The 24901-nt window shown below is 44.1% G+C and overlaps 1 protein-coding gene across 1 annotated transcript in view; it reads right to left on the bottom strand.

Annotated features, from left to right (window-relative positions):
- Positions 1-491: 491 nt before the first annotated feature.
- Positions 492-24901, bottom strand: part of CHST15 (carbohydrate sulfotransferase 15) — a 124915-nt gene continuing 100505 nt past the window's right edge. The window contains exons 6-8 of the mRNA XM_077455572.1: positions 21000-21156; positions 6403-6550; positions 492-1079 (exon numbers count right to left, since the gene is read on the bottom strand). Of these exons, the coding sequence (XP_077311698.1) occupies positions 892-1079; positions 6403-6550; positions 21000-21156 (493 nt within the window). The 3' untranslated portion in view covers positions 492-891. The remainder of the gene's footprint in view (positions 1080-6402; positions 6551-20999; positions 21157-24901) is intronic.

The following is a 24901-nucleotide window of genomic DNA, read 5'->3' as shown; positions in this document are numbered from 1 at the left end:
CTGACTTTTTCCGTCTGAATTTCCGATCGTGTGTATGGGGCATATGACTTCAGACCGGATTATTGGACTATTCCTTGAACTCAGCCTGCCTTTTACCTGGACTGTCATAGAACCAGGTTATCTGTCTGCCAACCGCAAGTATCTATTTGCTTTTCTCAGTTCGCATCTGCCCTGGTTTGGTAGTCAGGCACTATAGCATTGGGTATAAATCCTGGGGCCAACCAAGAACCGGTAGGCCTGCTTGACTTATGGGAAAGGGGGCTGCTAAAGGTGAAGAACGCAGTAGCCAGCTATAGTGTCTGACCACCTGCGTTGGGGTAGACGTGACACTGCCATGGGCCATTATCAAACCGGTGAATAGGAGAACATCTTGATTTATTTTTTAAGGTCCTTTCTATACAAGTACATCCATCTGCATTCAGGTTATGAGTAAATACCAATACAAACACAACACTTCAGGCCACTTTGGTCCTTCATAAACAAACACGACGCCCATTTAAATATTAATTTAATCATTTTTGTGGCATGAAAAAATAATTCTCTTTGAATTAGGAATCTCCATTTTCTCTCACGATGAGGTTAAACAGTTTTGTTGTTTTTTTTTTTTTTTCGGAAATGGTTTTCTTCATGTTCAGTTCCTGTGCTATATTATCTGACATCCAGAGAAATCCTGGTGATACAGTTTAACAGACTACCATTATTATCCGTCCATATCTGGTAACTGGTATTCTTCATTGTAGTTCCACAATTTGGACACCAGAGGGCTGCCAAGCATCGCTTTTCCCTAAAGCATGCAGTTCCCAAATAAGACCACTAGATGTCAGAGCAACCCCTTAAGTGCAGTTGATCATGCAGAAATGAAAATATAAAGGGATCCTGTCATTCACCTTGCTACCTCTCCCAGAGGAAAGCATTGTTTGAAAGCAGCTGTGCCAATTTTTGGTTATAGGGCCGATAGTAGTCCATAAGAAGCTGTCTGGTAATGGGGAGCATGGGTCCCAGGCTACAGTCCTCGGGGCGGCGGCTGTTTGATGCTTGTTTCTGGCTTATAGAAGCCTCCTGTTCATTATTCAAAGGTCCTGCAAACATTAAGAACAATGCCATTAGCAAGAACAATTAAAGCTGCTACATATTTAGATTATTGTCAAAAGTATTAGGACACCTGCCTTTACACACACACACATGAACTTTAATGGCATCCCAGTCTTAGTCCGTAGCAGTGGCGTAACTAGAACCTTCAGGGCCCCGATGCAAGAAACCATGAAGGGCCCCCCTGAACCCCAGCCAGGGCCCTTCCCTCCGAGTCCGGTGGGGGAACTCCAGGGTGTGGTCACAGGTATGACCTTTGTGAGCCCTGTAGTTCCACCACTGGTATCAGTCTTTTTTTTATAATTTTTTATTTTTAGGTACCCCATTGGGGGACTGTCCCTAGGCAGGATGGGGTCCCCGTCCCCAGAAGTTGATGAGGTCCTTTTCTCCAGGGCAGATGAAGTTACTGCCCACAGGTGAGAAAGGGTTCCTGTCCCCAGGGGAGGTGGGGGTCCCTGTCCCCACGTGAGAAGGAGTCCCTGTCCCCACGTGAGAAGGGGTCCCTGTCCCCAAGGGGAGATGGAGGGGGTATGTATTGGTGTGTGGGGGATGGGATCCTCTCACTCACCATGACCAAGCTGTAGGCCGCGCACTCATCCGTGTTGGCCTGGGATCCATCCAGTGTGCTGGACGGGCAATCAGCATATCTCCCAGAAAGCAGTCATGTTGGAACAGGAGGGGCCATCCCCAAACTGTTCTCACAAAGTTGGGAGCATGAAATTGTCTAAAATGTCTTGGTATTCTGACGCCTGTGGCTTCAGGTCTAAGCATCTTCAACATTAGACCCCTTTCATATTGAGATTTTTTTTTTAGGCGTTTGAAATCCGCCTCCCATTCATTTCAGTGTGACTTTTCACACTGGGGCGGTGAAATAATTGGGCAGTGCTTCCAAAGCGCCAAAACCCAGGGCAATTTTAACCTCTCGGGTCAAGAAAGGCTGACTCCCAAGTATGGAGCAGTGATGATTACTTTATTGAAGATAAAAATCCATCAAGATACATCATAAGACATCATGAGACCTCTATGCAGGCATGGCAATATTAACGCGTTTCACAAATCAAGGTTCGAATCTGATTACACACTTGGGAAACAAACAGACACTTGATGCCGGAAGGCCCAGAAAGCACCAACTGCCCTGGTAGAATGTGCCATGATGGGAAAGGGAGGTGCCCGCCCCCTTATAGCATAAGCCTGAAAAACAATCTGTCTGATCCACCGAGAAATTGTGGCCGACGAGACCGCCAGGCCCTTCATTGGACCAGCCACCGAGACAAACAGAGAGTCCAACCTACGGAATGGAGCCATAGCAGACACCCGCAGAGCCACATCCAAAGAATGTAAGGTGATCTCTTTGGGATGCAATGGTCAAGGACACAAGGACAGAAGCACAATGTCCCGATTTAGATGAAAGGCAGATACTACCTTAGGAAGAAAAGAGGGCTGCGGACGCAGCACCGCCTTATGCTTGTCGAGAAATGAATAGGAAGTCTTGCATGACAAGGCCGCCAACTCAGAAACCCAACATAATAGCCACTAGAAAGACAACTTTCAGAGAGAGTGTAAGTAAGGGGATCTCCATTAGTTCTCGAACGGTGGTGTCTAGAGCACAGAGAGCACTAGATTCAGATCCCATGGGGGCAGTGGCGGGCGTCCTGGAGGAGCCACCTGCTGAACCCCCTGAACAAACGTACTCACCAATGAGTGCGCCACCAGGGGCCGCTGAAAAAAAGACAGCCAGGGCTGATATCTGCCCTCTGATGGTGCTTAGCGCAAGCTACTGATCATAGGGAAAAAATTTAATAAAAGAAAAAAAACAAAATTCAGAGAATCACTGGTCCCAGCAGGGAGCCAGGTCCTTCTCCTAGACTAGGCAGAAAAAAACGAAGCTGCCGGGAGCAGAGTGGGGGGGGGGTTACTGCCAGTAAGGACCGCCCCTGGGTGGTGCTGTGCTTGTTTTTTTTATGTTCTACCTAGTTCTACTCCTAAAGGTGGCGATATAACCCTAAGCCCTTGTACACACGGTCGGACATTCCGAAGGAAAATGTCCGATCGGACCGCGTTGTCGGATAATCCGACCGTGTGTGGGCTTCATCTGACTTTTTCCTTTGGAATGTACGACCAACAAAGTTTTAGAGCTCGATATAAAAATTTTCCGACAACATGATGGTTTGTAGAGAATTCCGATCGGACAAAGTGCCACGCATGCTCAGATCAAATTACGAGACCAAAGCTATTGGCTACTAGCCTGAACATAGTCCAGTCCTAACTAAATTACGTCATCACGTTCAGAACGATCGGATTTTCGGACAACTTTGTCCGAGTGTGTGTATGCAACACCAATTTCGGACAAAATCCGTCGGACAAAATCCGACGGATTTTGTTGTCGGAATGTCCAACCGTGTGTACAAGGGCTAATGTCAAGACTTATGCCCCACACACACGGTCGGATTTTCCGATGGAAAATGTGCGATCGGATCATGTTGTCGGAAAATCCGACCGTGTGTGGGCTCCATCTGACTTTTTCAGTTGGATTTTCCAACGCACAAAGTTCTAAAATTTTCCGACAACAAAATCTGATCGCGTAAGTGCCACGCATGCTCAGAATAAACTAAGAGACAAAAGCTATTGGCTACTGGCCCGTTTATAGTCCCGACGCACGCGTTTGACGTCACCTCGTTCAGAATGATCGGATTTTCCGACAACTTTGTGCGACCGTGCGTATGCAACACAAGTTTCGGGCCAAAATCCTTCTGGAAAAAAAATCTGACGGATTTTGCGGTCGGAATGTCCGACCCGTGTGTATGGGGCATAAGAGTGCTGTGTCTGTCAGTGAACGAAAGAGATAACTTGACTGAACAGTGACTGCATCCAATCTGCTGCCGACACTCTTCGGGGGACTCTGACAGCTGAAGGTGCCCGGCAGGCAAAACAATAGATTCCTCCATCCGTCCTGTTTAGCATGGAAGGGGTGACTGAGCATTGTTCACGTGTTGGACCAATGGGAAAGAAATAAAACTGAACAGGTGTGGGCAGATTAGACAGGAAGACAGACAAGATAGGCAAAAAGAAAGTAACATCTGAATTCAGGAGTCATGCTGTCTGATGTAAAGGATTCCTCCATCGCTCTGTTTTCATTAGCTGTTGCCATAGCAACGAAGGAGGAAGTCAATCCGATGAAGAGAACACAAGCTCGCCGCATGGCACTAATAATGAACTCCTCAGTAGATTTACATCTGGACAGATCATCAATACCTTTCAATCTATATCTAGTTCAGGTCATTTGGAATCAAATATCTAAACTGTTTTCAAGCAAAGTCTTCCTATTTCCGTAGCAACCAGATCCTTGCTTACAGCACTCCGGCTACACCAAGAAAAATACAACGAGGAGGATCTGGTTGTTGGGAGAAGAAAAAAATATTCCTTCCTCATTATGTCCTAAAAACGATGCTTTCGGGGGTCATTCACACTGTGGGGGGGGGGACGTATTAAACCGGTGCGGCTTGTGCATAGTAACCAATCAGCTTTTATAACTTCAGTTTGTTCAATTAACTACTTGCGGACCGTCTCCGCCGCTTACCGGAGCTGATCGGGTCCTCTCCCCTCTGAGACACGGAGCCGAGCGAGGGAAAGATGGCCCCCACTCGGCTCCACTATCGGCTATGAATTATCTGAAATAACGAATGCCGCATCTAAACGAATGAACTAATAATAAAACAACAATAATAATAATAAAACCTTTTTATTATTATTTATTATTTTGTTCCATTACATTTGTTTAGATGCGGCATTCGTTATTTCAGATAATTCGTAACTTCAGATAAATTTGTATTTGTTACCTTCACAAACAGCCAAATTCGAAAGGAAATTCCAATACCTATAATATTCAGTGCTTTGCAAAAGTATTCACCCCCCTTGCCATTTTTTGTGTTTTGTTGCCTCACAACCTGGAATTAACATGGATTGTTTGAGGATTTGAATAATTAAATTTACAGAACATGCCCACAACGTTGAAGATGTTTATTTTATTTTTTTATTGTGTTGCAAACAACAAATTGGACAAAATAACAGAAAAAGTCAATGTGTATAACTATTCACCCCCCTAAACTCAATACTTTGTAAAGCCACCTTTTGCGGCTATCACAGCTCCAAGTCACTTTGGATAAGTCTCTATGAGTCCTGCCACATCTTACCACTGGGATTTTTGCTCATTCCGCCTTGAAAAACTGCCCCAGCTCCTTCAAGTTGGATGGTTTGCTCTTGTCAACAGCAATCTTTAAGTCTGACCACAGATTTTCTATTGGATTGAGGTCTGGGCTTTGACTAGGCCATTCTAACACATTTACATGTTTTCCCCTTAAACCACTCAAGTGTTGCTTTAGCAGTGTGTTTTGGGGTCATTGTCCTGCTGGAAGGTGAACCTCCGTCCTAGTCTCCAATCACACACAGGTTTTGCTCAAGAATATCCCTGTATTTAGAATTTTAAAAAGAGTATAAGGCCCACGGCCGTGGGCCCTATACTCTTTTTAAAATTCTTGTCTACCCACGGCCTTCTCTTTAGGGGGCAGCAACCAACTCTATAACCTTAGTTATAGTATTTTTTTGTATCCCTGTATTTAGCACCATCCATCTTTCCCTCAACTCTGACCAGTTTCCCAGTCCCAACTGCTGAAAAACCCCCACAGCATGATGCTGCCACCACCATGTTTCACAGTGGGGATGGTGTTCTTTGGGTGATGTGATGTGTTGGGTTTGCGCCAGACATAGTGTTTTCTTTGATGGCCAAAAAGTTAAATTTTAGTCTCATCAGAGCAGAGCACCTTCCTCCATACATTTTGGGAGTCTCCCACATGCCTTTTCGCAAACTCAAAGCGTGCCATTTTGTTTTTTTGCTTAAAGTAATGTCTTTCTTCTGGCCACTCTGCCATAAAGCCCAACTCTATGGAGCGTACGGCTTATTGTCGTCCTATGTACAGATACTCCAGTCTCTGCTGTGGAACTCTGCAGCTCCTCCAGGGTTACGTTAGGTGGCTCCGAACCGTTCCAAGTGTCACCGGCGCCCCCGCACCTCTGGCCAAATGCGGTACTGCACACCCCATCAGCTTGAATTGTACTCGTTTTGCGAGACAACACTCGCAAACCGAGTCAGGATTTAAAAAAAAAAAAGTTGCTCGTCTTTCAAAACAATCGTTAACCACGTTACTCGTTAACCAAGGTTCCACTGTATCAGCTTCACACCCTACCCTACTCTACACACCCAGACCTCTAAGAATGATAAGAAAGCAGATCGTTTTCTAAGCAGATCTCTGTACTTACCAAGACCAAGGAACTGGTACACAAGCCTCATGCTCTGTGTGGTGTTGGCTGCGTGATCTTCTAGCCGGAGTATGAGAAACCGATCGAGGTTAAAGACGGACAGCCAATCCCACAGATATACAGCATACAGACCAACATGGAGCCGCACCTGGGATACAAGATGATGTATTACAATAAATGCAATAAAGTGGAATTTATTGAGCTGAAGTGATGAGAACATGTTTTCTTTTTTCTTTTTTTTGCTGTGTGTTCTTGTTGGATAGATGTTTCCTTTATTCCCATCCTAATGATCACAGGGACCAAAGCAAACATACATTTCCCTTAAGCTCACCACACACGTTACAATCTGATTGTACAATATCCTTTGGCTCTACCAATAACCAAGTAGTGCAAAGGTTACATAGTTACATAGTTAGTCAGGTTGACACAAGTCCATCTAGTTCAACCATAAAAAAAAATATATATATATACAATCCCATATACCCAATCCGATACCCACAGTTGATCCAGAGGAAGGCGAGAAAAAAAACCCTCCAAACTTTCTAAACAAAGCGCCAATTTATTGTTTCTCAGACTTAAGGGGGTGGGGTCTGACTATGGACTGCGGGAGTGGAAGTTTTCCTGGAATCGGCGACAGTAAACATCACCACATTTGGTATAAGGTGGAAGAATAGTGCCCCATCATTGGTATCACTGGGAGGAACAGTGCCCCATCATTGGTATCACTGGGAGGAACAGTGCCCCATCATTGGTATCACTGGGAGGAACAGTGCCCCATCATTGGTATCACTGGGAGGAATAGTGCCCCATTATGGGTATCACTGGGAGGAATAGTGCCCCATTATGGGTATCACTGGGAGGAATAGTGCAACATTATGGGTATCACTGGAAGGAATAGTGCCCCATTATGGGTATCACTGGGAGGAATAGTGCAACATTATGGGTATCACTGGAAGGAATAGTGCCCCATTATTGGTATCACTGGGAGGAATAGTGACCGATCATTGGAATCACTGGGAGGACTAGTGCCTCATCATTGGTATCACTGGGAGGAATAGTGCCCCATCATCGGTATCACTGGGAGGAATAGTGCCCCATCATCGGTATCACTGGGAGGAATAGTGCCCCATCATCGGTATCACTGTGAGGAATAGTGCCCCATTATTGGTATCCCTGGGAGGAATAGTGCCCCATTATTGGTATCCCTGGAAGGAATAGTGCCCCATTATTGGTATCACTGGGAGGAATAGTGACCAATCATTGGAATCACTGGGAGGACTAGTGCCTCATCATTGGTATCACTGGGAGGAATAGTGACCAATCATTGGTATCACTGGGAAGAATAGTGCCCCAAAATTGGTATCACTGGGAGGAATAGTGCCCCATCATTGATATCACTGGGAGAAATAGTGTCCCATTATTGGTATCACTGGGAAGAATAGTGCCCCATTGTTGGTGTCAGTTGGCAGAATAGTGTCTCGTATCAGTGGGTGAATAGTGCCCCAAGGGCCAGGTAAAGGGAAGCAAAGGTCGTATCTGGCCCCCCGGGCCACAGTTTGGAGACTACAGTTTGGGATTTTATGTGATAGACCACCACAAAGTGGAAAGAAAATGACAAATGGTTTTCAAAATTTTTTACAAATATGTGAAAACTGTGGGTTACATTTGTATTCAGCCTCCTTTACTCCGATACCCCTAAATAAAATATAGTGGAACCAATTGTCGGCAGAAGTCACCTAGTTAGTAAACAGAATCCACCTGTGTGTAATTTAATCTCAGTATAAATACAGCTGTTCTGTGAAACCTTCAGAGGTTTGTTAGAGAACCTTAGTGAACAAACAGCATCATGAAGGCCAAGGAACACACCAGACAGGTCAGGGATAAAGTTGTGGAGAAGTGTAAAGCAGGGTTAAGTTATAACAAAATACCTCAAGCTTTGAACATCTCACGGAGCACTGTTCAATCCATCATACAAAAATAAAAAGAGTATGGCACAACTGCAAACCTACCAAGACATGACCGTCCATCTAAACTGACCGGCCGGGCAAGGAGAGCATTAATCAGAGAAGAACCAAGAGGCCCATGGTAACTCTGGAGGAGCTGCAGAGATCCACAGCTCAGGTAGGAGAATCTGTCCTCAGGACAACTATTAGTCATGGAATCCACAAATCTGCCCTTTATGGAAGACTGGCAAGAAGAAAGACATAAGAAGTTCTGTTTGCAGTTTGGTAACTTTGGAGGAGCTGTAGAGATCCACAGCTCAGGTGAGAGAATCTGTGGCAAGACTTGAAAATTGCTGTTCACAGACGCTCTCCATCCAATCTGACAGCGCTTGAGTTATTTTGCAAATAAGAACGGGCACAAATCTCACTCTCTAGATGTGTAAAGCTGGTAGAGACATCCCCAAAAAAGACTTGCAGCTGTAATTGCAGTGATAGGGGGTTCTACAAAGTATTATTGAGCTGAATACAAATGCCCCCCACACTTTTCACATATCTGTAAGAAAAAAATGTTGAAAACCATTTATCGTTTTCCTTCCACTTCACAATTATGTGCCACTTTGTGTTGGTCTATCACATAAAATCCCAATAAAATACATTTATGTTTTTGGTTGTAACATGACAAAATGTGGAAAATTTCAAGGAGTATGAATACTTTTTTCAAGGCACTGTATAGCACCTCCTAGTGACAACGCTACGCGTGATAGATGCTTAAAACGCAAAGAAAGCATGAACAAAGTCCTTGAAATTAACACTCTTCCATGGATCTGGTGTTCTCTATAGGTCACCAGCCAGTGCGCCCCTTCACCATTCAAAATATGCACTAGCTCTAAAGTTGATTGCAGAGAGAATAATAAAAAAAAAAAAAATAGACAAAGGTTCAAGTAATTCCCAATTAAATTTAAAGCAAAAACAAAAAAGTAAAAGTTGTCTGGAGATCCACTTTGATGTAATGTTGTTGAAATGTATGCCATGATATTTTCTCCTTATGATACATTTTTAAACGTTAAGTGCACTTATCCTCTCTGGGCTCCTCTGCCTGTGCGAAGCATATTTGTAAAAGTGTATGCATCCCTCCAGAGATCCAAAGTCTTCTGAACCAGTCGGTGGGCACTATGCATGAACGCCCAAAACTTTTTCCACAGCAGTGTTGGGAATGGTAAGCGAATGGTTGGGCAACGCGTGGCACGTTGCACAGTAAAGATCTTTGGTAGGCGTCACAGGTGAGTAGTATAGGATATTTAATAAATGTTCAGCGTGAGGCCAGAGGTATTCACCAAGGATACATACACTACTAGTGCCCTTAGCCTTTAAAAATGAAAGGTTTATGTCAGCTACCCATAGCAGGTATTGGTTCCTATGTGGTGCAGGTATTGGTTCCTACGTGGAGCAGGTATTGGTTCCGAAGTGGAGCAGGTATTGGTTCCTACGTGGTGCAGGTATTGGATGCTACATGGAGCAGGTATTGGATCCTACATGGAGCAGGTATTGGATCCTACATGGAGCAGGTATTGGATCCTACATGGAGCAGGTATTGGATCCTACTTTGAGCAGGTATTGGATTCTACATGAAGCAGGTATTGGGTCCTACATTGAGCAGGTATTGGATCCTACATGGAGCAGGTATTGGATCCTACATGGAGCAGGTATTGGATGCTACATGGAGCAGGTATTGGATCCTACATGGAGCAGGTATTGGATCCTACATGGAGCAGGTATTGGATCCTACATGGAGCAGGTATTGGATCCTACTTTGAGCAGGTATTGGATTCTACATGAAGCAGGTATTGGGTCCTACATTGAGCAGGTATTGGATCCTACATGGAGCAGGTATTGGATCCTACATTGAGCAGGTATTGGATCCTACATGGAGCAGGTATTGGATCCTACATGGAGCAGGTATTGGATCCTACATGGAGCAGGTATTGGATCCTACATTGAGCAGGTATTGGATCCTACATGGGGCAGGTATTTGATCCTACATTGAGCAGGTATTGGATCCTACCTGGAGCAGGTATTGGATCCTACATTGAGCAGGTATTGGATCCTAGATTGAGCAGGTATTGGATCCTACATTGAGCAGGTATTGGATCCTACATGAAGCAGGTATTTGATACTACATGGAGCAGGTATTGGATCCTACATGGAGCAGGTATTGGATCCTACATTGAGCAGGTATTGGATCCTACATGGGGCAGGTATTTGATCCTACATTGAGCAGGTATTGGATCCTACCTGGAGCAGGTATTGGATCCTACATGGAGCAGGTATTGGATCCTACATGGAGCAGGTATTGGATCCTACATTGAGCAGGTATTGGATCCTACATGGGGCAGGTATTTGATCCTACATTGAGCAGGTATTGGATCCTACCTGGAGCAGGTATTGGATCCTACATTGAGCAGGTATTGGATCCTAGATTGAGCAGGTATTGGATCCTACATTGAGCAGGTATTGGATCCTACATGAAGCAGGTATTTGATACTACATGGAGCAGGTATTGGATCCTACATGGAGCAGGCATTGGATCCTACATGGAGCAGCTCCCTTTCTGAAGCACACTGAATACCTGGGAATACTGATACTGGATTTGATCTATATATATATATATATATTATATCACTGTTTCTCAGCCTTTCTGGCCACTAACCACTTCAGCCCCCTTCCTGACTGGGCCATTTCTTTTTTTTTTTTTGCGAAACGGCACTGCGTCACTTTAATTGACCATCACGTGGTTGTGCGATGACGCTGTACCCAAACAAAAGTGACGCTCTTTTTTCCCCACAAATAGAGCTTTCTTTTGGTGGCATTTGATCATCTCTGCGTATTTTTTTTTTTTTTTTTTGCGCTATAAACAAAAAAAAGAGCAACAATTAAAAAAAAAAAAGCAATATTTTTTACTTTTTGCTATAATAAATTTCCACCCCAAAAATATAAAAAAAATGAATTTCTTCCTCAATTTAGGCTGATGTGTATTCTTCTACATATTTTTGGTAAAAAAATAAATAAAAAATAAATCGCAATAAGTGTATATTGATTGGTTTGCACTAAAGTTATAGCGTCTACAAAATAGGGGGTGGATTTATGGCATTTTTATTATAATTTTTTTTATAATACATTTTTTTATACCTGCGATTTTTATTGGGACTACGACATTGCGGCAGATGGATCAGACGCTTTTGACACTTTTTTTGCGTACATTGACATTTATACAGTGATCAGAGCTACACATAGCCACTGATTACTGTATAAGTGTCACTGGCAGGGAAGGGTTTAACACTAGGGGGCGATCAAGGGGTTAAATGTGTGTCCTGGGAAGTGATACTAACTGTGGGGGGGGGGGGGGACTGTCTGAAGGAGGAGAGGGATCGTTGTTCATACTTAAACCCCATACACACTATCAGATTTTCTGCTGAGTTTTTTCTTCTGATTTACCAAAACCATGTAGTGCAAGGGCCTGCCTGATTGCATACACTTGGAAACTCCTAAGGTTTGACCTCATATTATATGGTTTTGGTAAATCTGAAGGAAAAACTCAGCAGAAAATCTGATAGTGTGTATGGGGCTTTAGTATGATCAACAGATCGCTCTCCTCACCCTGACAGAATGGAGATCTGTCTGTTCCCACTGCCAGACCTCCATTCTGTGTCTCTCAGGAGCGATTGCTGGTGCCCTGCGAACATCACGGCCAGCGGGCACAAGCACATCGGCTCCGTCGTCGGGCTGCACTTGCCCCTTAGTGGTCTTAAAGCAGCCAACGTATACCTACGGCGATTTTCCCTGGCGAGCCAACCTGCCGCAGTATAACTGCGGTGGCTGGTCATCTAATGGTTAAAGTGTTAATAAACCCACAACAGTAAAATCAGTCTGTATATGCAGTAAATCACGCTTGTTACACTCGCTGTGGAACCGAAGAGGTTATTCTTCTGCATCGTGTAAAAAGGCATCTTCTCTTATCCTCCCTTTCTTCCACAGTCTCCAAATTTTCTCCTGATAGAACAGAGCCTTGGGGGTAAGCTGCACATGGTGAGTTTGGTGTGTATTGCTAGAGAGTTTTATTTTATCCTGGGAGAGTGCATTTGATCAGCACAGAGCCAATCAGCACTGCCCAGACTGAAGGTTAAGGGGCCTGCAGCCTCATAAGACAATAAGGGGAGAATGAAAACTCCTCCTACAAGCTTTAACCAGACACTGATAGAAGTCACAAGACTGCTCTAACTGCTGATGAAAAAAAGGTATTCATTTAGCAGTTTTCAATTTACTAAAATAATTGCATTTCCATGTTCTGTGTACTGTGGGAGACCAGATATAGTGAATGCAGGCTCCTGGGTTTAGTAACACTTTAAGGGTAACAATATCTTATTGATAAGATGTGACATCTCCCATATCCCAAGAATGTGGCTGTTACTAGGCTTAGGACGCCAGGTACTCCGGCCCAGAAGCTAGAAACAGTGTCAGCTTGGAAGAGAATCTGCAGATTGGATGTGAACCTACATGCACCGGAAACTGAGGTTTAGAAGAGTCCTAAAGTCTACTGTGGGAGTAGACAAGCAAGAGAAATGCAGAGGGGGAGGGACATATCAGGCTCTGCATTCCTCTTGCCACTGCTTGTCTCTGGAAAGTGCTCATATAGGGTTGCCACCATTTCTTCAAGCCAAACCCAAACACTTTAGCAGCCTGGGACACCTTTGGGTGCCCCAAGGAGAGTAGTAATGTGGTTTGCATAGCGTGCTGCAGTGAACAGTGGGTGTGGCCAAATTGCTCTTTCTGACATCATCACCCTGCCACCCAGTGATGCCGAACTTGCCGCAAGGCAACTGCCTGCAGCTCCCGGGTGGCAACAGAGTTGTGTGACTATCTTGGTTACTTGAGGAGCCACAGCCCAGTTTGAATAATGTGTCCGGGTTTCAGTCTGCCTGAAACCTGGACACATGATTCAAAAACTTGACTGTCCGGGTGAATCCTGGACAGGTGGCAACCCTATGCTCATAGCTGAGATAAGCTGCCCTTATGAACCAGCCATCTCCTTCAAAGCTGTTGTCGGATCAGCCACGGCAAGAGGGGAGGGGGCAGTCTGTGTTGTCAGAGTATTGCAATAATTCTCTGGAAGCTTCTTGTATACAGCAATACGCTTTACTTTTATGGAGGATTGCAGAACATGTCTTTACAGCATGGAAACAGGAACTGAATGACAAACAAGTGCATATAACACAATAAGGAAAGTACTTCCTCTGATTATATTTCCATAAAATACACACTATAAGACTGCAGTGCCACCTGCTGGATAGATAGGTATAATGCATACAGTATATAGTCCACAGTATAGAAAGCTACTTGCTGCTGTACTTCCAACAGTCCAACTACCTCATAACAAAACCGGCCATCGATGGAGCAAATTTTCCTCCCTACAACCATGGCTTGCAGGTAAGAAAATTTCTTGATACCCCCATCAACACAGTAAGTTGATGGCGGAATCCCTCCCGTGGATATAATGTGTCCCCCCCCCCCCCCCCCGCGGGTGGAGCTGTCCCGGCCAGGAGAATGCACAGTGATCATTGCTAGCAGGTTGGTTGTACCCAAGTTGATCGATAAACATGGGTACAATCAGCCTGCCTATACATTGTATTGTTTTAGCTTTCATCGTTTCATTTTTGCACAGACAATTTATATGTATGTATCGAGATCTACTCTGTGCATATGTACTTATTCTGTGCTATTACTTTAATTCTAACCACTTGCCTACCAGCCGCCATCTTTATACGGTGGCAGGTCGGCTCGTTCTCGCAAATCGCCGTACCGGAACGGCGATCCCTTTAACAGCTATAGAAAGAGCGTGCACCCTCTGCACTGTGGGGGAGCTGACGCGTGTGCCCGGTGGCCACGATGTCCACCGGCCACCTGCGATCGTTCCATAGAGAAGCAGAACAGGGATCTCTCAATGTAAACAAACAGATCCCGGTTCTGTCAGGGAAGTAGACAGAGATCGTCTATTCCTAGTGGTCAGGAACAGTGATCTCTCTGTACTCCCAGTCAGTCCCCCCCCCCCACAGTTAGAAACACCTCCCTAGGGAAATGTTAACCCCTTCATCGCCCCCTAGTGTTAACTCCTACCCTGCCAGTGTCATTTATACAGTAATCAGGGCATTTTTATAGCATTGATTGCTGTGTAAATGTCACTGGTCCCCAAAAAGTGTCTGACTTGTCCGCTGCAATGTCGCAGTCCCGGAAAAAAAAAATGCTGATCACCGCCATTACTAGTAAAAAAAAAAAAAAGAAAAATTATAATAAAAATGGCATAAATATATTCCCCATTTTGTAGACACTGACTTTTGCATCAGTGTCTACAATATACACTCATTGCGATTTTTTTTATACCAAAAATATGTAGAAGAATACATATTGGCCTAAACTGATGAAGATTCTTTTTATTTTATTTTTTAATATATATATTTATTATAACACAAAGTAAAAAATATTTTTATTTTTTTCAAAAATTGCCGTTCTTTTTTGGTTTATAGCGCAAAAAAAAAAAAAATGCAGAGGTGATCAAATACCACCAAAAGAAAGCTCTATTTTTTGGAAAAAAAGGACATCAATTTTGTTTGGGTACAGTGTCGCACGACCGCGCAATTGTCAGTTAAGACGGCGCAGTATTGCAAAAAATGGCCTGGTCATTAAGGGGGTAAATCCTTCTGGTCTTTAAGTGGTTAATAGAGTTTAAAAAAAAAAAAACATAACTGTTCCTATTTGTCCTTTCTATGTGAAGCAAAAGCTGTGCAATGCCGCAGTCCCGCAAAAAAAAAAAATGAAAAAAAAAAAAGCTGATCACCATTACTAGTAACAAAAAAAATTATAATAAAAATGGCATAAATATATTCCCCATTTGCAGACACTATAACTTTTGCGCAAACCAATCAATATACGCTTATCGGTATTTTTTTATTTTTTTTTACCAAAAATATGTAGAAGAATACATATTGGCCTAAACCGATGAATATTTTTATTTTTATTTTTTTATATTTATTATGACAAAAAGTAAAAAATATTTGTATTTTTTTCAAAATTGCCGTTCTTTTTATGTTTATAGCGCAAAAAAAAAAAAATGCTTATTGCGATTTTTTTTTTTTTTTACCAAAAATATGTAGAAGAATACATATTGGCCTAAATTGATGAAGAATTGAAAAAAAGGATAAGAGAACGATTCCCCGTGGGGTTTTTTAGCAGCAAATTGAGAGACACAGGATTTCATAAAAAATTCAAAAGTTTTTATTAACTCTTAATGATGAAATACATCATACATTTAATTATTTTTTATTTGTTTTTTTTTTATATTTATTATGACAAAAAAATAAAAAATTGCTCTTCTTTTTATGTTTATAGCAAAATAAAAACCGCATATTTATTTTTTTTCCAAAAATATGTAGAAGAATATATATCGGCCTAAACTGAGAAAAAAATTAGCTTTTTTTAAAAAAAAAAAAATGGGGATATTTGTTAAAAAGTACAAAATATTGTGTTTTTTTTTTTCAAAATTGTCTTTTTTTTGTTTATAGCGCAATAAAATAAAAAACGCAGAGGTGATTAAATACCACCAAAAGCAAGCTCGGTTTGTTGGTAAAAAAAGGGCGTCAATTTTGTTTGGGTACAGCGCCCCCCGACTGCGCAATTGTCAGTTAAAACGACGCAGTGCCGTATTGCAATAAATGGCCTGGTCATTAAGGGGGTATTTAAGTGGTTAATAAACAGAGTTAAAAAATAAATAAATAAATAAACTGTTCCTATTTGTCCTTTCTGTGCGAAGCAAAAGCTGTGCATTCCTAATATTCCATTCCGGCCGGCCGCCAGCAGCCTAATTTTAGTGGTAAAATATTCTATTCGGAGAGGATCTTTTGAAATTGCCATTTGTTTCTGAGATCCCATTAAGGCAATAAAGAACAAGCATCAAAATGAAAAAGAAACCATCACTCTTCCCCTGCCAGATGGACGGGCTGGCAATTAGTTGAAATTAAAGAGAACAAAAAAAGATTGATGATAAACGGCATTAAAAATATAACGGATGTCAGGAAACGCTGTCAAACTGGAACCGATAGATCTGCGGTGACAACCCAGTTGCTATGGAACTACAATTCCTATAGCAACTGCGGGGGGTACCGCCTGCGAGATGCCAATGCCCGGTCTCACAGCTTTTGCTGATATCACTTATATTACCCGCAGTCTTCCTTTCCTTCTCTTAATATTAAGCTAACTGGCAGTTCTCAGTTGGACAAAGGATGTGACATCCTTTAACCACTTGCTTACTAGGCACTTTTACCCCCAACCCCCCTGCTTTCTGACCAGGCCAATTTTCAGCTTTCAGCGCTGTCACACTTTGACAATTGCACAGTCATGCAACACTATACCCAAATTACATTTTTATATTTTGTTTTCATACAAATAGAGCTTTATTTCGGCGGTATTTATTCATCACTGGGGTTTTATATTTTTTGCTAAACAACAAAAAGACAGAAATGTTTTTTATAGTTTGTTATAAATTTTAGCAAATAGGTCATTTTTCTCCTTCACTGATGTGCACCGATGGGTACTGATAGGCACTGATGCGGCGGGACTGATGGGCACTTATAGGTGGCACTGATGAGGCTGCACCGATCAGGAGGCACTGAGGAGGCAGCACTGGTGGGCACTGATCAGGAGGCACTGATAGGCAGCACTGATAAGTGACACTGATGATGAGGCACTGATGGGCAGCACTGATGGGCACTAATAGGTGGGCAGTGATTAGCAGGACTGATGGGCACTAATAGGTGGCACTGGTGGGCATGGATTAGCAGCACTGGTGGGCACTGATGGGCACTAATAGGTGGCACTGGTGGACACTGATTAGCAGTACTGATGAGCACTGATAGATGACACTGACGGGCATGGATTAGCAGCACTGGTGGGCACTGATTAGCAGCACTGGTGGGCACTGATGGGCAGCACTGATGGGCACTGATTAGCAGTACCGATGGGCACTGATAGATGGCACTGGTGGGCATGGTTTAGCAGCACTGGTGGGCACTGAGGGGACAGATGTCCCTGTAACAGGAGTTGGTTAATAGTTACATAGTAGGTGAGTCCATCAAGTCCAACCTATGTGTGTGATTATATGTCAGTATTACATTGTATATCCCTGTATGTTGCGGTCGTTCAGGTGCTTATCTAATAACATCTTAAAACTATCGATGCTCCTCGCTGAGACCACTGCCTGTGGAAGGGAATTCCACATCCTTGTCGCTCTTACAGTAAAGAATCCTCTACGTTGTTTAAGGTTAAACCTCTTTTCTTCTAATTTTAATGAGTGGCCACGTGTCTTGTTAAACTCCCTTCTGCGAAAAAGTTTTCTCCCTATTGTGAGGTCACCAGTACGGTATTTGTAAATTGAAATCATATCCCCTCTCAAGCGTCTCTTCTCCAGAGAGAATAAGTTCAGTGCTCACAACCTTTCCCCATAACTAATATCCTCCAGACCCTTTATCAGCTTTGTTGCCCTTCTTTGTACTCACTCCATTTGCAGCGCCCCTCCCCTCTTCTAATCCATACCAGGCCATATGCCCTCAACATGGGGGGGGGGTGCTTTGGGGCAAAGCTTTGCCCAATCAGGGCGCAAAGTGCGAACAGCCAGTGTTCGGCCCGAACTCAAGCTCAGGCCAAACCATTCGCCCAACACTAGTGCTGTCTCATGGGGGGTGTCTGGATCAGAAACATGAATGGAGGATAATATGCATTTTTGGTAGACAAGATAGCTTACACATCTATATATCATCGGTGCCACTTGAAATAAACCTGTATGAATAATGGAACACCAGATAAGCGCTTCTCCTTCAGTGGGGCGCTTGTGTTGTGAAAGTCACAATAAAAATGACTTTCAGGTAAGTAAATGTGTGAATAACATCCACAACGTGAACTTGTAGAGATTATCCTAGAGTTCTATTAAAGCCTTCCGTGGAGTGCAGGGAATAAGCAAGCCAGGGCTAATGACACACAGCGCTCCAAATCCCTGTAGTATCAGCATGTGTCATTTTCCTTAGCTCCGGATTAGAACAGATGTAAGAGCAGAGGCGGCTCTCTAATTAGGCAAATTAGGCGGTTGCCTTAGGCCCCGCAATCAGAGGGGCCTCGCTGCCGCGTAGTTTACCTTATAACAGAGTCGCCCCTTATAGCAACAGAGATCCCTAACGCCAGCACAGCGCTGAGTGTCACAGAGAAAACTGGCCAAGCTCACTGAGAGCTCCAGATAGAGAGTTGGGCGTATCACAGCCAGCTCTGACACTTCTCCCCCTGCTGCCCGCACAGCCAGTCAGAGGAGAGAGCTGCTTCTACTCCTTCCCCTGCTCCGTCCTCCCCTCCTCTGTCTGCCCCGCCCACTCTCCCCGATAGACACTGTTCTGCTGCCTAAGAGAAGGGGATGTGGGCGGGAAGATTCAAGCCCAGCAAACTTAAAGGAAAGATGGAGTCTGATCCATCCCTCCATCCACTCCTGCCTCTGAGTGAGTGCACTGTAAACTGATGTAGGGGTGCCCTTCTCTCTCTCTTCATCCTTCTTTCTTTCTATCTATCTGTCTATATATCTATCTATCTACTGTATCTATCTTTCTTTCTTTCTTTCTCTCTTCCTTTATCTATCTATCTATATATCTTCCTTTCTCTTTCTTTCTTTCTTTCTTTCTTTCTTTCTTTCTTTCTTTCTTTCTTTCTTTCTTTCTTTCTTTCTTTCATCTCTCCCTTTATCTATCTATCTATCTATCTATCTATCTATCTTTCTTTCTCTCTCCCTTTATCTATCTATATATCTTTCTTTCTCCCTTCTTTCTTTCTTTCTTTTTCTCCCTTCATCCTTTTTTTCTTTCTCTCTCTGTTTATCTATCTATCTTTAGTTTTTTTCTATCTATCTATCTATCTATCTATCTATCTATCTATCTCTCTATCTCTCTATCTCTCTATCTATCTATCTATCTATCTATCTATCTATCTATCTATCTTTCTTCCTTTATGTATCTGTCTATCTTTCTTTCTTTCTTTCTTTCTTTCTCTCTCTCTTTATCTTTCTTTCTTTCTTTCTTTCTTTCTATCTTTCTTTATCTATCTATCTATCTATCTATCTATCTATCTATCTATCTATCTATCTATCTATCTATCTATCTATCTATCTATCTATCTCTCTCTGTCTCTATCTATCTCCCTTCATCCTTTCTTTATTTATTTCTCCCTTGATCTTTCTTTTTTTCTTTCTTTCTTTCTTTCTTTCTCTTTGTCCCTTCATCTTTATTTCTTTCTCCCTTCATCCTCCTCTTTCTTTCTTTCATTTTATTATTATTATTTTTTTATTTCTTTCTTTCCTTCCTTACATCTTTCTTTCTCCCTTGACTACTCCCCTACCCCATGGTTCCCAGCTCCATCTTGGCTCCCCTTTTTTTCAGGGACTAAGAAGGAACCCTGAGGCAGAGCATCTTACTATTGCTGCTGTTTGTGTGGGTGGGATGTGTGCTGCACCAGTCCCTGCTGACCCTCCTCTCTTATTCCTCCCATGTGATTGGTGCAGTACACATCCCACCCACACAAGCAGCAGCAGTAATAAGATGTTCCACCTCAGGGCCCTTCCTTAAAAGTGCCACAAGAGAGCAAAAAACTCTGCAGGGGAAGGTAGAGGGGGTTGTGTCATTCCAGTGTAGATTTAGCCCAGTGACAGCCTGCCAAAATAGGTGGGATCTGTGAGAGCAGCTTCCCTGAGCAGCTCTGCTTGAGCAGACCATATCAGTAACATTCATTACTGCCTCTGTACTGTTTCCAATTACCTACCCCCTGTGCTGTGCCCTCCTGCTCCCCCTGTACTGTATCCTCCTACCCCCTGTACTGTGCCCTCCCGCTCCCCCTGTACTGTATCCCCCTACCCCCTGTATTGTGTCCACTTACCTACCACCTGTACTGTATCCTCCTACCCCCTGCACTGTGCCCTCCCGCTCCCCCTGTACTGTATCCCCCTACCCCCTGTACTGTGTCCACCTACCTACCACCTGTACTGTATCCTCCTACCCCCTGCACTGTGCCCTTATGCTCCCCCTGTACTGTATCCTCCTACCCCCTGTGCTGTGCCCTCCTGCTCCCCTGTACTGTATCCTCCTACACCCTGTACTGTGCCCTCCTGCTTCCCCTGTACTGTATCCCCCTACCCTCTGTGCTGTGCCCTCCTGCTCCCCCTGTACTGTATCCTCCTACCCCCTGTGCTGTGCCCTCCTGCTCCTCCTGTACTGTATCCCCCTACCCCCTGTGCTGTGCCCTCCTGCTCCCCCTGTACTATATCCTCCTATCCCCTGTACTGTGTCCACCTACCCTCCTGTACTGTACCCTCCTGACCCATGTACTGTCCACCTACCCTCCCCCTATACTGTACCATACTAATACAGTTCATTTTTATCGATCACTTTCATTATTTTTCCCATTATGGGCATGAGTGGGGCCTTATGTCTTCATTTTGCCTAAGGCCTCACAAAGCCTAGAGCCGCCTCTGTGTAAGAGGCTCTGGCTGTGCACCGTGATTTCCCAGGGGAGATGTCTACATACCGGCAGGATGTTACTGAAGGTGGTGTTGTAAGCACAAGCTCGGAGAGAAGACCCTTGCAGGCAGCTGTCAAACATCTGCAGAGACTCATTCACTTTGTCATTGAAGTCCTCGGCAGACTTGTTTGCAATAGCAAAGTACAGATAGTCAGAATACAACCTGTAGAGAGGGATGAAATACAACAGATGATAAGCAAACAAGGAACACAAATAGGGTTATGCAGGCCACATATAACAATCTGTAGCAGAATGACTGTTGGCCATTGCCAGTTGACGATCATCAAGTTTAATCATCAATATACAATCATCAAGCTATTTAATAGAAACACCGGTACACCAGATTATTTGTGCAATTATCCAATTAGCCCATCATGTGGTAACAGCCTAATGCAGGAATTAGCAGGCCTCCAGCTGTTGCAGAACTACAAGTCCCATCATGCCTCTGCCTCTGGGTGTCATGCTTGTGGATGTCAGAGTCTTGCTATGCCTCATGAGACTTGTAGTTCTGCAACAGCTGTAGGTTCCTCTAATTGCATATCCCTGGCCTAATGCATACATTGTGTGAGTACGGGTCAGGAAGTTCAGGCAATCAAAAACACCAGAATTTGGAAAATGTGTTCTCTGTGATTTTGACCATACAATTGGAGATATTGGACCTTGGCACTCAACTATGTCTGCTTTTTCCACCCCCCTCCACCATTCAAAGTGTCAGGACGGGGATCTGAACCCACAACCTCTGCTGTGTCTGGCAGTAGCTCTCCATCAGTGGCGGCTGGTGGGTCTTTTTGGGTGATGACAAACAAAGAACAACCCCCCCCGGTGGCGTGGCACGGCACACCCCCAGGGGGCTGTGGTGTCCTCTCCTCCTGTCCTGGAGTGCGGGCAGTGGCCGCGGCAGGTCCTGCGTCTGCTCCTCCAGCTTTCTCCTCCGTGTGTCTCCTCTTCTGCCAAAGCGCTAGGCCTCCAATAGACTCGGCTGACACTTTGGCTAAATCGGGAAATAGGTCTCACAGACCTGCCTCCTAATTGGTGAGGAGGAAATTTAGTGTGAAAATAGTGAAAATTCATTCGATATTGTCAAACCTGGGTGGCCTCGGAATGCAATGCTCCAAGGTCCCCCCACCTCCGTGTACTCCGGTCCCCCCCCGTGTGCTCCGCCCCCCCGTGTGCTCCGGTCCCCCCCCCATGTGCTCCGGTCCCCCCCGTGTGCTCCGGTCCCCCCCCGTGTGCTCCGGTCCCCCCCTCCGTGTGCTCCGGTCCCCCCCCCCTGTGCTCCGATCCCCCCGTGTGCTCCGGTCCCCCCGTGTGTTCTGGTCCCCCCCGTGTGCTCCGATCCCCCCGTGTGCTCCGGTCCCCCCCCTCCGTGTGCTCCGGTCCCCCCCCCCCGTGTGCTCCGGCCTCCCCCTGTGTACTCCAGTCCCCCCCCCCTCCGTGTGCTCCAATCCCCCCCTCCGTGTGCTCCAGTCCCCCCCCCCTCTGTGTGCTCCAGGCCCCCCCCCTCCGTGTGCTCCAGGCCCCCCCCCTCCGTGTGCTCCAGGCCCCCCCCCTCCGTGTGCTCCAGGCCCCCCCCCCTCCGTGTGCTCCAGTCCCCCCCCCTCCGTATGCTCCAGTCCGGTCCCCCTCTGTGTCAAACTTTCAGGATGGAGAGTGGAGGAAAGAGCCAGTAAATCTGTCAGCTCCTTCCTATTCCAAATGAACAGTCAGTGATCACTGACTCTGTCCAGTCATAACTGAGAATGGTAAACTATGTTTACAATACTTCAGTTTATGAATGGAGAGGAGCCTCTGTCTCCTGTCCATTCATCTCCAGTGCAGCTGAGGCTGCTGAGAAAAGGACTGGGGAATCTCTGTCCCCAGTCCCTTTCTGTGTCTCAAAAGGGAGATGTCAGGGGTTTGTTAAGACCCCTGATATCTCACCAAACCCCCCTCCCCCCCACAGGGCTGATAAAAATAAATAAAAAAATGTAAGAATTGTAATAAATAAATATTGTAAAAGGTTAAATTGTAACAATAATTAAAAAATAAAAACACACTGACCCCTCCCCCCCCCAAAACGAAAGTAAGAAAAATAAATAAATAAAATAGTAAAAAATAAAATGGTAAAAAAAAACAATGACACAGTCGACGTGTCATCAGTGAGGCATATTAGTGCCACTGTCACGTGACATTAAAAAAATCGGCGAGTACTTGAAAAAAAGTATTGGTACTCGTACTCGGTCTTAAAAAAGTGGTATTGGTGCAACCCTAGTATCCGACTATGCTTCTGCTTGATCCCTATCTGCTATTTCTTCTCTCAGACCCTGGCTTGCTCACCTCCTGTACAAACTGGTACTAGCACACAGCAAAACCTATCTCCACCATCAGGAGCGTTGGTTAATACCGGTTAGTGCTTAGACCCCGCACCTCGGGTGAGTCATCTGCCAGGGTGACCTGCTTATCCAGCCTCTGCTATAGCTACTGGTCTTCATGCCTGACCATGACACGTAGAAGTTGTATTATAGCTTCCGTTATTGAAAAACAGCACCTTTCATTGATGGAAGCTATAGTACAGTTTCTACAACTGGAAGAGGTGGCGGAAATGGCGGGCATAGTCAGAAATCTTGACGGTTGCCTATGACCAGAAGATTACTGCTGTAAAAGTATAGGGCAAGAGGAGCAGAGGACGAAAGATTTCAACTAAGACAGCAGCCTTCAGCACAAGAGGCACTTCTCATTGTATGTAAGTATTGTCCCTTGTACTAATTTGAAAAACAAAAAACATAAGTTAGGCTTTCAGTTCCACTTCTTTCAGCAAAGAATAGAAAGCTACAGCTGCTGTGGGCACATCCTCATCAAGAATGTACAGAAGACAAAAAATGTAGCCTGATCTCATGAATCTAAATTTTTGCTGAGGAACAGAAACGGTAGGCAAATAGGTGGCTCTAAATCCACTAAAACATCTTTGGAATGTGGTAGAGAAAATTGAGTACTGTCCATGATACTTTTTTTATTTGCACTAACATACAATTTTTCAGGACAAGCTTTTGGGGGGTATGTCCCCTTCTTCAAGGTCCAAGCAGTACTCATTGTGGTAGAATAGGAGATCTGCAGCATTAATGTGCGGCTGACAAATCTATAGAAATTGCATGGTGCAAGCATGTCCACATGGACCACAATCTAAAAAGGAACGTTGGTGGAATGTGAAATCTATGCCATTAGCAATTGATGAGCTTTTGAGATACCCAATATAAGTACATTGTTTCTTAAACTGTTCAGCTATCATATATACAGTTGGGAAAATATTTATTTGATCCCCTGCAGATTTTGTAAGTTTGCCCACCTACAAAAAAAATGAAGGGTCTATAATTGTTATCTTAGGTGTATTTTAAATGATAGAGACAGAATACCAACCGAAAATACAGAAAAAACACATGATACAAATGTTATAAATTGAGTTGCAGTCCAGTTAGTGAAATAAGTATTTGATCCCCTACCAACCAACTATAATTCCATCTCCCACAGACTGGCTACAGCATGTGCTAATGTGCTACACAGATTAGTCCTGTCAATTTAAGAAGGTGCTCCTAATAACAACTCATTATTTGTATAAAAGACATCTGTCCACAGAATCTCTTTCTTCCATTTAAACCTCACCATCATGGGCAAGACCAAAGAGCTGTCAAAGGATATCAGGGACAAGATTGTAGACCTGCACAAGGCTGGAATGGGCTACAAGACCATCAGCAAGAAGGAAACAACTGTTGAAGCAATTATTTGAAAATAGAAGAAATACAAAATAACCATCAATCGCCCTCGGTCTGGAGCTCCATGCAAGATTTTGTCTCGTGGGGTAAGGATGATCATGAGAAAAGTGAGGGATCAGCCCAGAACTACATGGGAGGAGCTTGTGAATGATCTCAAGGCAG

This window comes from Lithobates pipiens, unplaced genomic scaffold (genome assembly GCF_037356315.1).
Source record: "Lithobates pipiens isolate NorthernLeopardFrog02 unplaced genomic scaffold, aLitPip1_a1.2 Scaffold_25, whole genome shotgun sequence".
NCBI classification, from domain to species: domain Eukaryota; kingdom Metazoa; phylum Chordata; class Amphibia; order Anura; family Ranidae; genus Lithobates; species Lithobates pipiens.
This window is presented reverse-complemented; position numbering and strand designations above follow the sequence as displayed.